Below are 14,655 nucleotides of genomic sequence, written 5' to 3'. Positions count from 1 at the left end.
CCTATGTACTGGTTATGATCTGCAATAAAATGTGACATTATTATGGAGTTCTTACCTTCGAAACAGACGGTAGCGGAGGTGTGCGGAGGAGGAGGGAGAGAGAAAGGGGAGGAGAGAGACTTGACGGCAACACGTTCGGTACGCTACACTTTTGTAACACTACGTAACATAACTTAAACTTAAATTAAATGAAATTAGCTTACTGTACATACTCGGCCACCTAGCGGCTGCATCAGGAACCGTCTCATATTCTCGTATCTCAAATTTGTCTCTTATCTCGGGGGCAACATATTCTCGTATCTCAAATTTGTCTCTTATCTCGGGGCAAAAATTTGCTCAAAACTTTCCTCGTATCTCAAATTTCTTGTATGTTGGGACACTCGTATGTCGAGGTATTACTGTACTAAAATCATATCTCATTAAAATAACCAGATTCTTCCAGATTACCCATAAGGTTATCTACCACAACATACTCATTTAAAATTTCTAATATAGTCTCCCCAGCTATTAAGTATCTTACTCTAAGGCGATTAAATCTAAGACAGTGCACCAGCATGTGCTCAAAGTGGGGCACTGGCTCCCTCTAAAATATAACTGTGGATGAAGCGGGTATGGCCAATCTTAAGCAGTGTTAGGATGATCTCGAATCTTCTGTTACGATTAAAACCCAAACTCCAAAATTCATTATAGTAGTACTTATTTTTCTATTATTTCTAGTATTTTTCCAGCCAGTTTGTTCCCTTCTATAGGTACCAGTGTGCTTGAGAAGCCAACAAAAGTGATTTGTGGCAAAAACTAAGTTAAAAAAGCTTCTTTACAGCTTCTAAAACACACTTTGAGTCACTATATACTGTGGATTTAAATTTCTTATCAGATACAAGATTTAAAACATTATCTATGGCTGTTGCTTCAGCAATGAATATGAATGAGGAGTCTGGTAAAATTTATATATATATATATATATATATATATATATATATATATTATATAATATATATATATATATATATATATATATATATATATATATTATATAATGATTCCCCCCTCACATCAATGCACAGCCCACTCCATCTTCAGATTTTGATCCATCAGTATAGATTTTCATAACATTTATACGCCTCTATTCATGCTCCAAAAACTTATTTCTGACTACTACTTCCTGACGACCTTTCTTTTCTATCTTTTTAGTGCATAAATCTATTGCTAGAATAAACAAAGGAGGGATAGCAGGATGTCTGTATTTTTATATTTTCATCCTCCAGTTCACCTAGCTGGTCTGATTTGAAATGGTGTTGAAGATCTACTAAATCTAAAAAGACTTGAATCATACTATTCAACATCTCAAAAGAAGGATTTTCCCTTGTGCTTTTCTGCTGCATGGTGTATCTTAGACCTACCTCATGCCTCATTAGGTCCAGTGGTAGCTGATGGGAGTTTACTACATAGATACTTTCAATGGGTGAAGTTCTAAAAGCCCAGTGCAGATCCTTAGCCCCATATTATGCACAATGTCAAATTCCTTAAGTTTAGTCTTTGAAGTAGATGAATATACTTGGCAGTCGTGGTCTAATTTGGAAAAACATGCTGTATTATAAAGCCGTAACAGTGATTTTTATCAGTACCCCGTTAAAATTAGATACTAATTTTAAAATATATAGTGATCTCTTCATTTTCACTTTTAACCCCTAATAGACGTCTTGATCCTCGGTAGTAATAACAGGTTTGGGGTGGCGGACGGATTGATCCTGTAGTTAAACAATATTAGATGCCATTGATTTGGAAAGAATTGGGCAGGAAAGTGGTGCCAATACTTTTATAACCATAAATTCACTTATGGCAACTTTTATACTGACTAAGATCACAGTGTGGGCGTCTCAGGACTTCAGTAGTGCTTGTGACTTGAAGGGGGAATGTTTTGTGTCTCTCTCACGACTTCTTTTAGTATATATTTGCTCGTAAATATACCAAGGGGTTTCTGTTATTTTTTTGTTCTTGTCTATTATGATAGTATGTCGGTTGTAAATGTAATTTTACAAAGAAAACTGCAAAGAAGTATATTAGAAAAAACATAAAAGTAAAAAAAAAAATTACTGAATATTCGTTCTTGGTAAGTTAACGTAAATATTTTTCAACAAATATGACAAGAATTTGTGGAAGGTAGGGGAAATTTTGTAAAAAAAAAAATTTTTCTTTCACCATGTACATTTGCATATGTTCCTCTCTTTTTCGTAAACTGCCCGACCTCAAAGTCTACCTGGCCTGAGGAGCTGCATGTCAATATATTTACCCATCCAGTAAGGGTTAACTGGTCAATATGATTATTCCAAGTGAGCTTTTCATCAAAGACCATTCCTACAAATATTATTTCAGTGGAGTAAGGTAAAATAGTTCCATTTAAGTAAGAGTTGGTATGGTTTCCTTAGTTCAGCGGCTGCAGAACAGAACAGCGACAGTTTTTGATTGGGAAAATCAAAATCCTTGCTTATTAGCCCACTTGCATACTTTATCAGTGGCTGTTTGCATGAACCTGCTAGTAGAAAGTGCATCATATCCTGTGCAATACAGAGCCAAATCATCTACAAATAGAGCCTTATACTGGTGATGGTATATTTTCTAATACGTACATCAATGGCAATAGCCAAGAGGGTGACACTATGGACACGACCCTGAGGAACTCCCGCTTGTAAGAAATGTCGCGATACATGATTTTCAATTCTTACCTTTATATCTTTCTGATAAAAACGAATTTACATATCTGATCATTTTTCCTTTAATGCTCATCTCAAACAATTTTTTTATGATACCAAAGTGCCATGTGGTGTCATGCCTTTTCCAAGAAAATTTTTATTCTTTGTCTCTGTTTAGCAAAACCATGTTGTATTTGGTTTGAGAGCCTGAGCAAGGTGATCTGAAGTAGATCTAGTTTTCCTAAAGCCAAACTGAAATGGAGAAAGCAATTACTGGCAGTCCCCAGGTTACGACGGGGGTTCCGTTCTTGAGACGCGGCGTAAGCCAAAAGTCGTCGTAAGCCGGAACATCATCAAAAATCCTAACAAAACCTTACTTTTATTGCTTTGAGTGCATTAAAAACTTGTAAAATGCATTCTTTCATCAAAAAAACCTTCAAACATTGATTATTTTGCATTTTTGGGGACATATTTCTTCTGCCAGATTGGCGTTGTAAGTGCTGTAACCCTGGAACATATTGATAAGCGTTGTAACTAAGGAACGTCGTAAGCCAGGGACTGCCTTTAGTTTGTTTCTAAGTGCCATACAAGTCTGGTGTTAATCATCTTTTCCACCAGCTTACAAACACAACTAGTGAGAGCTATTGGTCTGTAGTTGCTGGGTAAAGAAGGATCCTTGTTTGGTTTCTTCATAAGGATGATTAATAATAATTTCCAGCTCTTAGGGAATATAATACCAGTTTCCCAGATTTCATTTATTATATCTAGAAGTTATTTCTTTGACTTTTATGGGAAATGTTTTAGCATTTCATAAAGTATGTTGTCTTCACCAGGGGCTGATGGTTTGGCATCTTAAGTTCCTGCTGTGTGAATTTTGCATTATTTGTTTCAAAATTATTTTCACTTGAATCAAGAGAAATATGGTAATTTCTGTCTTGGAATTCTTTAGGATAGTTCTCACTATTCGATATTCTTGAGAAATGTTATAATTTTTCTGGGTAACTAGGTCACCATTTATCTTGAGGGTAGGCAGAGGTTCAGGGACAAACTTGCCATTTAGTTTTTTTAATCTTCTTCCAAATCATTTTGGATGGTGTTTTTGAGCTAATGCCATTTATGTAGTACATTCACGACTCTCCTTTTGCTTTTTTAAAGTATTTATTTTGCTTGGCCACAGTATGTTTGTAAATAACTTTGGCTTGTCCGGTTCCACTTCTCTTGTACTTTTTATAACATTTTCTAGTGATCTTTCTCATACTACTGCAGCTTTAGTTCCACCAAGGAACTGCTGGTCTAGAGGGTTTCCTTTCATTGTTGGAATAGAGGCAATTGCACTGTTGATGAGTGTCATTAAAATAATTATATGCCTCTGAAATGGATGGAAATGATTTGACATTCTTCTCTCTTCTTAAGGGCAGACTCACTAAATTTTTTCCAGTCTGCTTGGTCTACCTTCCATTTAGAAAGTGACTCACATGGTTGACTCGACCAGTTTTATATGAATTTGGAAGTGGTCACTCCCATTTGGATATTCATTAACTGACCATTTATAATTGGTGTAACCACCATATGAGCAAATGCTCAGAAAAATAGCCAAGTAGGTATTGGAGAATATAATGTAGCCATGATGTATCATTCATGGCTCCATTATTAAGTAGAGTGATATGACCATCCATAAAACCCTCCAACATCCTACCATTTGCATCTGCCATGTTCCCACTCCAAATGGGGTTGTGACCATTAAAATCTCCAAGAAGGAGGAACAGAGTAGGAAGCTGATTGATCAGTAAATGAATATCGTTTTTAAGTGAAATCAAAATCAGGAGAAAGGTAGATGGAGCAGACTGTAATTTGCTTGTCTAAAATGAAAATTACTGCTACTGCTTGGAGATGAGAATTGATAGCAAGGGGTATATATGCTGTAATTTAATCCAGGGTTATATAGTTTCCAAGCTTAGTTTCCTGGAGAAACACACTACCTAGGTTATGGTCAAGGAGCAGTACCTTCAGCTCTTCGCTGTGAGCCCTGAGACCTTTACAGTTCCATTATAGTATTGACATGAAAACTATTTTTTGGGCTTGGTGGATGGAAGGACCTTTGGATGGAGCCTTTTCGTTTACTCTCTTCTGTTTATGAGCATTATCAAGTGATGATTTGGAAAGGACTGGTCTTGACAGGTTGGTTTATTACCTGTTAATTTACTAGTGCCATTTTGTTTCCCTTTTTTTTTATCAAATTGTTTGAATTCCAGCTGGAGTTCTTGCATTGAGCTAAGTACTTCATATCTGCAACTAAGTGATAAAAGTTTAATTGGATTTGATGGAGGAGAGGATGAGGGGGAACATCTCTTTTGGTGCCTTTGCTTCTGAGTCACCATTAAATCAGACAGAGATGCAGCCTGAGCCAATTCCAAGGTGGTTGGGTTGAGTGCCATCTTACCCTCTTTGGAGGCTTTGCTCTAGCCTCATCAGGCTAAGCATCTAACCCAGATGACTGGGCCACTACCACAGGGGTTGATGCACATGCTACATTGTAGGGTGCTGCCACTGCAACCCTAGTGGTAGATATGGGTAGTGGCTTAAGAACTTGAGCATAGCTCCTCGGTTGTTGTCCTAATTTTCTTTTTGCAAAACCAATATGTACATATATATGCTCTGCATTGGCTTCATTTAGTGCAGACAGTTCAAATTTGTAATTTCACAATTTTTATTAGATTTATGTTTCAGTTAACAATTCACACATTTTGATATTCTATTACATTCATCACCATCATGAACACCAGATTAATTTATATAAATTTTAGAATTTTTAGTTTTTTTATGAGTGAGGAAACTTAAAACAATAGAACTGCATTGCATTGGTCTTTGCTGAAAAGGACTTACTTGTACCCTTTCATTTTCAAATATGACATGAGAACGTACTTCAGTCTACAAAGGTTAAAATGATCATGTTGGCAATAGCTGTTTTTTAACTCTCCAAACCAAAGTGGGGCTCATTTCTAGAATTTCTTCTTCTTCTGTTACGTCACATAGATCTTTATCAAATAGCCTCTCCCCTACCTGAAGCTTAAGTGGGCCCTTGATCTTTGTAATCATTTTTAATGTCTAACAAGATCAGCATCCCTACCCCACGGGGGATGGCACATGATTATAGTGGCCCAAGTGTAAGCCAAACCCACTTGATAGGACAAAGTATTACAAGAATACAATCAATCCCACCCTAATCACATTATGGGCAAACCGTGGTCCAGTCCTGCAGAATAGTTACGCCTGATAACTCTTACGTCCAAACATTATCGGAGAGTTGATGGTCCCACCACAGTTCCCACTATATTGAGCTTCGGATATAAACCCATTCCTAGCTACAGTATCTTTTCCTATTTGTCAGGTTCAATAGATTTTACATAATGAAAATTCCACAAAATTAAGTGGAAAATTCCACAAAACTTACCCCAAATACATATACAAAAATTACGAGACTCTTGGACTCAAACCCGGGAACTAGTTCCTGGGGTTCAAGAGTCCCCTCGCTATGTCAAGGTGGTCCCACATTGAGTGGGTTTGAGGTCTCCCTCTGTCAATTTGAAGTGTATCCATTGAAGTACTAAAGTAATAGGTTCTATTTAGGCAATGAGTTGTATTTATAAATTTTTCCCTCAGAATAGTTTAGGTTATTTTCTTACCTTCTTTTTATACACTGTGTTGGCTTTTATACTATTAAATATGCAGCCTTCATCATTTACCATTGAAAAAAATAAATCTTCTAATGTATTTTTCTTTTTTGATCATAAAGACATTACCACCTTAGCAAATCCTAATACGTACAGGAAAGTATGTGACCTTGTGAACATTTGTTAATGCAAAATAATGTACGTATATGTGCTTACTGGATTGTGCTTAGAGTTTCAAATTCAGTTTAAATAGTGTAAGAGAACACTCAGGATGATTAAGGCACTTGAAAGAATTCTTAAATTAATGTTCAAGGATAAATGGCATAAATTACTTTTTCCTGTCAATGTTGGTGTTAAGGTTTAATATGTATTGTATATTCTTGAAGAATGTGATTCTGACGTCATTTCTTCTCACTTTGTAAGATTGCTTCTCAAGCATTTAGGTTTTACTTTCTGAAGTTACTTGCTCCTATACTCATTAGACCAGTTAGCTTTTGAGAGCTAATCTTTGAAATGCTTTGTATTTAGTTAATTTTCTTTTACTGAAGTGCTGAGTAGCATTCAAAAGAGCACACTTATTTCAAGCACACTTCTGTTTTTTCTCGTAGGGTGCACTCTATGGCAGTGACACAGTCGAAAAGGTATTGTAATGTTCATTATGAACAATGGCATGATTCTCTGGTAGAGAATGATTTCTTTACTGCTTTTGATGAAGGATGCATAAATGGACTTATTCCTAGTTGTGTTTATTTGCTGATGCATGATTAAACCCTTCATATCATAAAAAATCCTCTTTTATTTAGTTAAGTTTTTGCTTAGATATATATTAACATTATTTATTGTGGACTGTGTAAAAGTACCAGTATGAGGTTGAAATGATAATTTTACTAATGTGTACTTTCATAATATACCATCAGTTGTACCATTCAATATTACAAGTTTCATACAGTAACAAAACAATTTAGTCTGCATGCTATTGCATGGTTAACTGTGAAGGCTAACCTTTTAAATTTAATGTTCCTCACTAATTAGACATCATTGAACTTTCCCTGATAAGATTTGTGACTAAGGTCATTTGCATTTAAAATTCAGTTAATAGGAATGATATTGGAATTACACAAAATGTTACAAAGCAAGTACAGCTGCCATATAAATCAAGTACAGCTGCCATATAATGTTACAGCACATAAATCTTCCACATTTACCAGGTAGTTCAGTGGTGTCTGTTTAGTTCTTGCTACAGTAGTTGCTTTGAGCTTTGATGTATGGTTTTTAACTTTTGTTCTTTTTCATTTGCAGTTATGCTTTCTAACAATAACATGTTTACTTTTCCACTTGTGTACTAAGCTGTGTGGCTATTTTCATATTAAGATTTCATTCCATAGAAAAAACCTGTAACACTTACGGAAGAATAAAATTAATTACCCTGACAGTCATGGTTGTGTAAAAGCTCAGGATTCCATTGTACAAGACATTAATTTGTGAAATGACTGTTGACTGTTCACTTTATAGTCTGTGTAGGATGGGATCTAGTACATAATTATAAATTTAGGAATATAATCTGGCATTCAATATATCACCAAAAACAAAACTGATGTGATTTTTAATGAATGTATGGCTTTAAAGTACGTAACGGCATATTACCATTAATTGCTTTTAATGTATTACTCTTGGTATCATTGCTCAATATTATTGATAGTATTTGACTTTGTTTCTGACCAAGTGAATATGTGACATGACTTCAAACTGATTTGGTTTGGATTTGTTTAATTACTGCCCTGTAACTACACACCCAAAAATTAAATAAATACATAGAAAATTTATTAATATTCACTTCAGAGGAATCCCTTTGCCAGTGTACTCATGAAAAGCCCCATGGAAATCCTATAAGTTGCTGTCACCAGAATGATTTTAGTTGATGATAGTGGCCAATACTGTAGCTGTTTTTTTTTTTTTTTTATAGTCCTCCCCCTCTTATTGTGATATTTATATCGGGATTATAAAAGTCATGCAGCCTCATCACGGTAAGGATGCTTTTGTATATCGTGTAGAGTAACATTATTATTTAAATTTAATTTTGAATAGTGCTAAGGCACAAATATTATATAGTACAATGTATGTGTTACAGTTTGTAAGTTTTGTTTAGTGTACTATTGTTGCATGTTTTTTTTTTACACAGTTGTAGGCCTTTTTTTGAGTTATTTTACTAATGTGCATATTGATTACCAAATAAAGCATTGAAACTTACTTCTTCAGAAGCCCTTATATATTACTGTAATACCATCAATTATTTGCAAGATTTTGAAGGTGCATACCTATGAATGCAGTTAATGTTCAATATTTTATTAAGTAGTACAGGTATTCTTTCATATTTTGAGTTTTTCATTTCTTCATTCAGGCTTAATCCTAAATCTTTCTTCAACAGCTCAAGAAATCTTTGAAAGATGCTCAAGAGGCCAATCAACACCTTCGTGCATACATCGATGGAATTCTTCTTAATATTGTTGAAAATTACCCACAACTTTTAGAAGTTAAACAGAAGTAATGTTTTAAAATTTCATATGATACTTATGAATGTTATATTTTAGACCTGTTTTTAGAATTTTACAGTATTTTTAAATTTCATTTTGAAAAGCAATGAATACTCAACGTTCTATCACAGTAGCTAATTGCAACAGGCTATTTGCTTTTTTATTTTATTTTATTTTTTTTTTGGGGGGGGGGGAAGAGAGAGAGAGAGAGAGAGAGGAGTTATCTTAATCTGTTACCCAATAGCGAGAAATTGTATGTAATCATCTATCTTTATTCTACCACATTTACAGACGTGGTTTCTATTGTTGGGCAAAGGGTACTAAAACTGGAAGTACCAAAGTTGTGTTTTTCTGGTTATTTAGTAAACCATTGCCATAGTCCATTTATACTGTTATTTTGTCACATTATACTTAAAAGATTAGTAATTATGCTAATAATCTGAGGTTTTAAGAAAAATGAAAAACATTTTCAAAAAAATAGTTTCCAGTTATATTGAAGCATGACAATTGACTTGATCAAGATCTAAAATGGCTGTTTAATGCAGTGATTATACAGAGTAAGGCATTTACTTTAAATCCCCTTTTGTTAATTAATTTTAGAAAACTTTTTATGGAGGGTATGGAAGGTAAATTGTGAAACATTGGTTAAACTTTTATTATTCAGTATTAAATACAGTTTAAAAGAACATTGTGAGCCCTCCAGTAAATTCTTCATCATAATCATGAATGAGTTTTGCTGGGGAAAATTTGTTTTTACTACTGTACTGAATCAAATTATTCTAGTTAAATATACAAGTCACTGTTCTTAAAAATACTGTAATGCATTTTCCAATATATCTGAGACAGAGGGTACTTTTTGAAGTTATATTTTTGCAGATTACAAATTACTGTATGTTTGTAATATTTTAGGAATACTACTCTGAGGTGAGAAATAGCAGACTAAAGATGCTGGTAAGTAGGCAACAACTGACATAGCATTAAGCTTTTTGTTGAAAAAAACTGACTCCCATCAATATTGTTTTATATTTGTGGCAATGATGGCACAAGTATATTTTTTTAGCCTTTGTAAAAAGTAGGGAGTTTCAGGGTTTGAGATTATTCTGGTATGATTGCTGTTAATTATGGTATCAAATGATAGCAAAGATGCTGAAAATGAACTGAGACTATACAAAATTTATAACATTTTTCCAGGACAGCTTTACACTTCCTTGAAATAGTGACTGCATACACAAGGTACAATCATTTACCACACTAGGGGGTGAAAGACCCTTCTTACGGATTTAATTCTGAGCAGTTCTCGTATTAAACTTTAGTGGAAGAGGAGTTAAGCAGAAGTAAGCAGAAGTGTCGAGTTAGATAAGTACAAGAATATTTTGCCTGTTATGAAAAAGTAGCAATACTAAAAGATCACTACAGATTCATGGACCATATATAAATAGGGCCTTGGCAACACAATCTAGGTTAAGAGGGGCAAATACTCTCTCCCTGAGTGCTACAACCAAACTAAATTACTAAGTTAGCTAATATAATTTGGCAGATGCAAAGGGTTTAAGGAAGGCAATTCACCTGTAGATAGATATTAGGAAGATCTACATATTATATATGGAAGATGGGACAAGTAAACTTGTAGTGGTGGTATACTACTGTACTTAACATATTCAGGCTCTGAAGACCCACTCTGCCTAACAATTTGAGAGATTTGGTCTCTTAAGAAAGAAAAACTTGGAAGGAGTCCTCCCTATAGGTATTATGGAATAAGGTTTGCAAGGGTAGACAGCAAGGTTTTTGGGAACAGTTGGAAAAAATCCTCTTCCATGTAAGGTAGACAGTATAACCTTTAAGCATGAAACTGGAGTGTAGACCTGTTGGCAAGAAAAGTAACTCATAGTAAATTATGATGAGTACTTTGGTAGAACATTTAGGAGATGAGCCCATGGCAAACACAACATTTTTGGAAAGGACCATTGGGATTAATTTTGACAAGTGACTTTGCTCAGAGGTCTTCAGGGACCTCAAAGAAAGCTTGGATTGGAAAGGGTAAATGTGTGAACAACACTACTGTGGAACCACAAAGATACCTTATAGCCTACCATGCTAAGGAAATTTTTGAAACTACGTTGCAAACACACACGGATGGGGTGAACCACAGAATCAAGATTTTTAAACCACTACATGGATGGGGTGAACCACAGAATCAAGATTTTTAAACCACTGTGTTAAAACCATATGAAGGCTAGCTGATGATCCTTGCATAAGAAGTCCAAACATTTGGAAAGAGCACATTGGTCCCTTAGGTAGCATTGTCTATTTGACTTGGAAGACTATCAAATGAACTCTAACCTGCTACCAAATAGCTACCAGACCCAGAAAAAGAATAACCTATGCTACCCTATAAGGTGATGTTAAGGCTTGCTCATTTGCTGAACTCTGTGATGCCTCGTTCCACCATGTAACATCAGTTAACAAGAGGAAACCTGAAATCTGGGAGTGTGAGGCAACAATAATCTTCATGATCTGAGGAATAAGCAGATTCTATCGAGAAATAGTATACCTGGTATGACCAAGAGGAGCTGAAACCAAAAGGAATTAATTTCTTGAGTAAGGACGATGGCTAGTAGTTTTCATGGAAAAGAAGTATATCAACCACCTCAGAAGGAAGTTCATCACCAGACCTTACTAGAGAGATGCAGTTGATTTCCCACTTCAAGAAAATAGTTTGCTTACAGAATTTTATCATGATTATCTGATGGAAGATGTAATAATGTTGGGTGTCTGCACTGATGGTGCACATGAATTATTAATGTAATATAAGCTGAATGCCTTAGCAATACAAACCTACGATAAAAAAAAAATGGCCAAATGAAGACTAACGGCTCAGATGTTGAAGCAAAGACTAAGTAGCTCAGATGTTGAAGCAAAGACAAAGTAGCTCAGATGTTGAAGCTAGTACATCAAAATTTGGAAGATTTGTCCCTTCATACAAGAATGAGTTCTTGGGTAAATGAGTACAAATGTATGCGTCTTAAAAGTCTAACAACCATAATGGCTCTGGCTCCTTTTAAGGAAGATTATGGGATTCCTAGTCTTCAAGTTGAGTTGATTGAGCTCAAAATAAGACTAGTAACACTTTCAATAAAAGCAGAAACCTAGGACAGTCCAAAAGTTTATTTTGAGTTTGCACTTTTTGTAAGTGGTTTCATAATATCAGAGGTAATCATACATGATGTAGACACAAATGACTCCCAATTGAAGAGGTCACCAAAGAATGAATAACCGAGCCTCAGTTAAATCTAGCAATAAATATATGTAACAACTGATTTTGTATGACGATACCAACCTTAAGTACAGAACAAATCCACACCAACAGCACATACACAGTAAAAGTAGTTCTCTAAATCGGAAAGAACTTGACCATCCTAGGAAAGATCATGAGGTTCAACAAAAACCAGTTCTCCCATTTGGCTTCTCATCACTGCCAGCTTTTATTTTAATTCTTGGTGACTGGAGGAGAATCTCTTGATAAAGGCATGATTTAACAGTATGATCACTTAACATCAGTAATAGAGCAGCAAGGTCAAAAGGGGAGATAAATTTACATCCGAAGGTTAGCCAAGTAGTATGTTGGGATTTGTTAGAAACAGAGCATTTAATTGGTGGCAAAACAGTTTGTAAAGTTTGCTGTCAATAGGCCTACATTTGTGGTCTTCTTTTAAATGCTTCAAAAATATAAAGTACTTCCATCTGAAGTGGAGAGTACAGAATCTAAATGAAGATTTGTCATTAGGCCTCTTTGAAATACTTCAAAAATATAAATAATTCACACTGAAGTGGAGAGTACAGAATCTAAATGAAGATTTGTCATTAAGCCTGTATTTGTGGTCTTCTTGAAATAATTAAAATATAAAGTAATTCCCACTAAAGTGGACAGTACAGAATTGAAGGTTAGTCAAAACGAATCTAATATATTTATTCACTAATTTTTTTTTTACTAAGTATGCATGCATAATAGTCTGTCTATTTTAGACGTAAGTGTTAGGCATTATTATTTTTTTTCAAAGAGAAGATTAACTAAATGAATTAATCAGTCCACATTACAGAATGCAGAATCAAAAAGTTGTATGCAGGAATTTTTACATGATTGTTTTTAACAGAGAATTACTTTCGACAATTGTACGAGCAAAAATGCAAACTAACTAATACCTACAGCAAGTGCTGCTACTGAATTTTTTATATATATATATATTTGATGAAAAGCCTAGAACATCTTTGGTATACTCAAGTTGAATATAGTATACTGTATTATTAAACTAAAGACAACACTGGTAGACTGTACATTGTGGAATGTATAACTTTGTTTATGCCAAGAGGTCTACGCCACAGAAGTGTCAGCAACTGCACAGAAGGACATATGGATAATGTACTGTGATTTGTCGCGATTAATGGCCAAAGAAATTTTTGATGTTACATTGCAGATAGCAACTCCCCTACTTGTGCAGTAAAATACTTGAAATTTTGAAGAATTTATAAGAGTTATACGGGACCAAAAATTATGCCAAATGTTACACAAACTCTAGCTTATATAAAAATGAAAACTTTAGACACTCATAAATTCAGTGCAGGATTCTGTATACTACCATTAGCAGTGCAAAAAGGAAAAAAATTCCAAGAATTTTACTGTCTACTATTAAATTCTCATGTTGAGTTTTGTACAACTAAATATTTTACTATTGACTATTAAATCCTCATGTTTAAGTTTTGCACATCTAAATATGGAATGTTCGTGATGCTGGATTGTACTCCTCACCCAATATTTGGTATTCATGACTCATTAAATGAACTCCTCCAAATGCATTCCTTCTTGATAACTAGTGAAGCATTGGAAATAAATAGAAAAATTCTTGGCCTTCCAGAGTTAGGATGAGAGTAAAACTTAGCCGTCTTATGGTAATTTGTGTGAATTAGAAGTGTACGTCTTAATTTTTTCTTAAATTTATGTATTTTATTATACTACTGTTTACCTATGTTGTGTATAACACCCTGATTAATCTGTGATAGCATTCACTTCATGCACAAATCATTTATGTGCATGAAGCTTTTACTTCCTGAAACTTATTGCTTTAATAATCTTGTATGTTGATAAATAATTTCCATTCGTATGGTAGGTTTTGTACATTTACTTTAGTTAATGCTCGTAGACCATATATTTTGTGGAACCGTCCAGTTTTATTTCATATTTATTATTCGACATTGTGAACAGCGCAATTTAGTCTTGAAGGGAGGATTTTTGTGTAAATGGTCTTGATTCAGTGTGTATATATTGTACATAGGTATTGTGTTAACTACAGTGTAACCCCAAGAGAGAGATTGACCTGTAATAATCTTATATCTGTCAACTCATGCTTGTTTGTATGAAAGAAATGATTGAATAATATATTTATTTTGTTGATAGAGGGTTTTACTTTCCTTTTTCCACATAAAATTGGAATATATTTTTATAAAAAATAAAGGTTTTATATACATACCTACTTGTCTAGTAATTACTCTGCTAATGATCATGCTTGCACGGCCTCCTAAATAAAAATAAAATTTTGAACAAAGGACTCTTGCAAAGTGGAGGTGACAGGCCTTGCAAACTGCAACAATAGGAGCTAGTGAGCCATAGAAGCCATCAGCATTATTCTTATTTATTGCTGCAAAGTAATTCCTTAGCTGAATCCCACATTGCAAGGGGGCTTGGGATGAATGGAATAAATTAATTCAATG

At 34.5% G+C, this 14,655-nt stretch overlaps 1 protein-coding gene across 6 annotated transcripts in view; it reads left to right on the top strand.

The window, feature by feature from the left end:
* Positions 1-14,338, top strand: part of LOC135207317 (rab11 family-interacting protein 3-like) — a 413,008-nt gene extending 398,670 nt beyond the window's left edge. For 5 of the 6 annotated variants that reach the window (XM_064239009.1, XM_064239008.1, XM_064239007.1 and 2 more), the window contains 2 exons: positions 6,970-7,002; positions 8,787-14,338. In XM_064239009.1, the coding sequence (XP_064095079.1) occupies positions 6,970-7,002; positions 8,787-8,906 (153 nt within the window). In that variant the 3' untranslated portion in view covers positions 8,907-14,338. The remainder of the gene's footprint in view (positions 1-6,969; positions 7,003-8,786) is intronic. The other variant, XM_064239006.1, reaches the window with a different exon arrangement.
* The last annotated feature ends 317 nt before the right edge of the window (positions 14,339-14,655 follow it).

This window comes from Macrobrachium nipponense, chromosome 32 (assembly GCF_015104395.2).
Source record: "Macrobrachium nipponense isolate FS-2020 chromosome 32, ASM1510439v2, whole genome shotgun sequence".
Classification (NCBI taxonomy): domain Eukaryota; kingdom Metazoa; phylum Arthropoda; class Malacostraca; order Decapoda; family Palaemonidae; genus Macrobrachium; species Macrobrachium nipponense.
The sequence above is the reverse complement of the archived record's forward strand: the minus strand, read 5'-3'. Positions and strand labels throughout refer to the sequence as shown.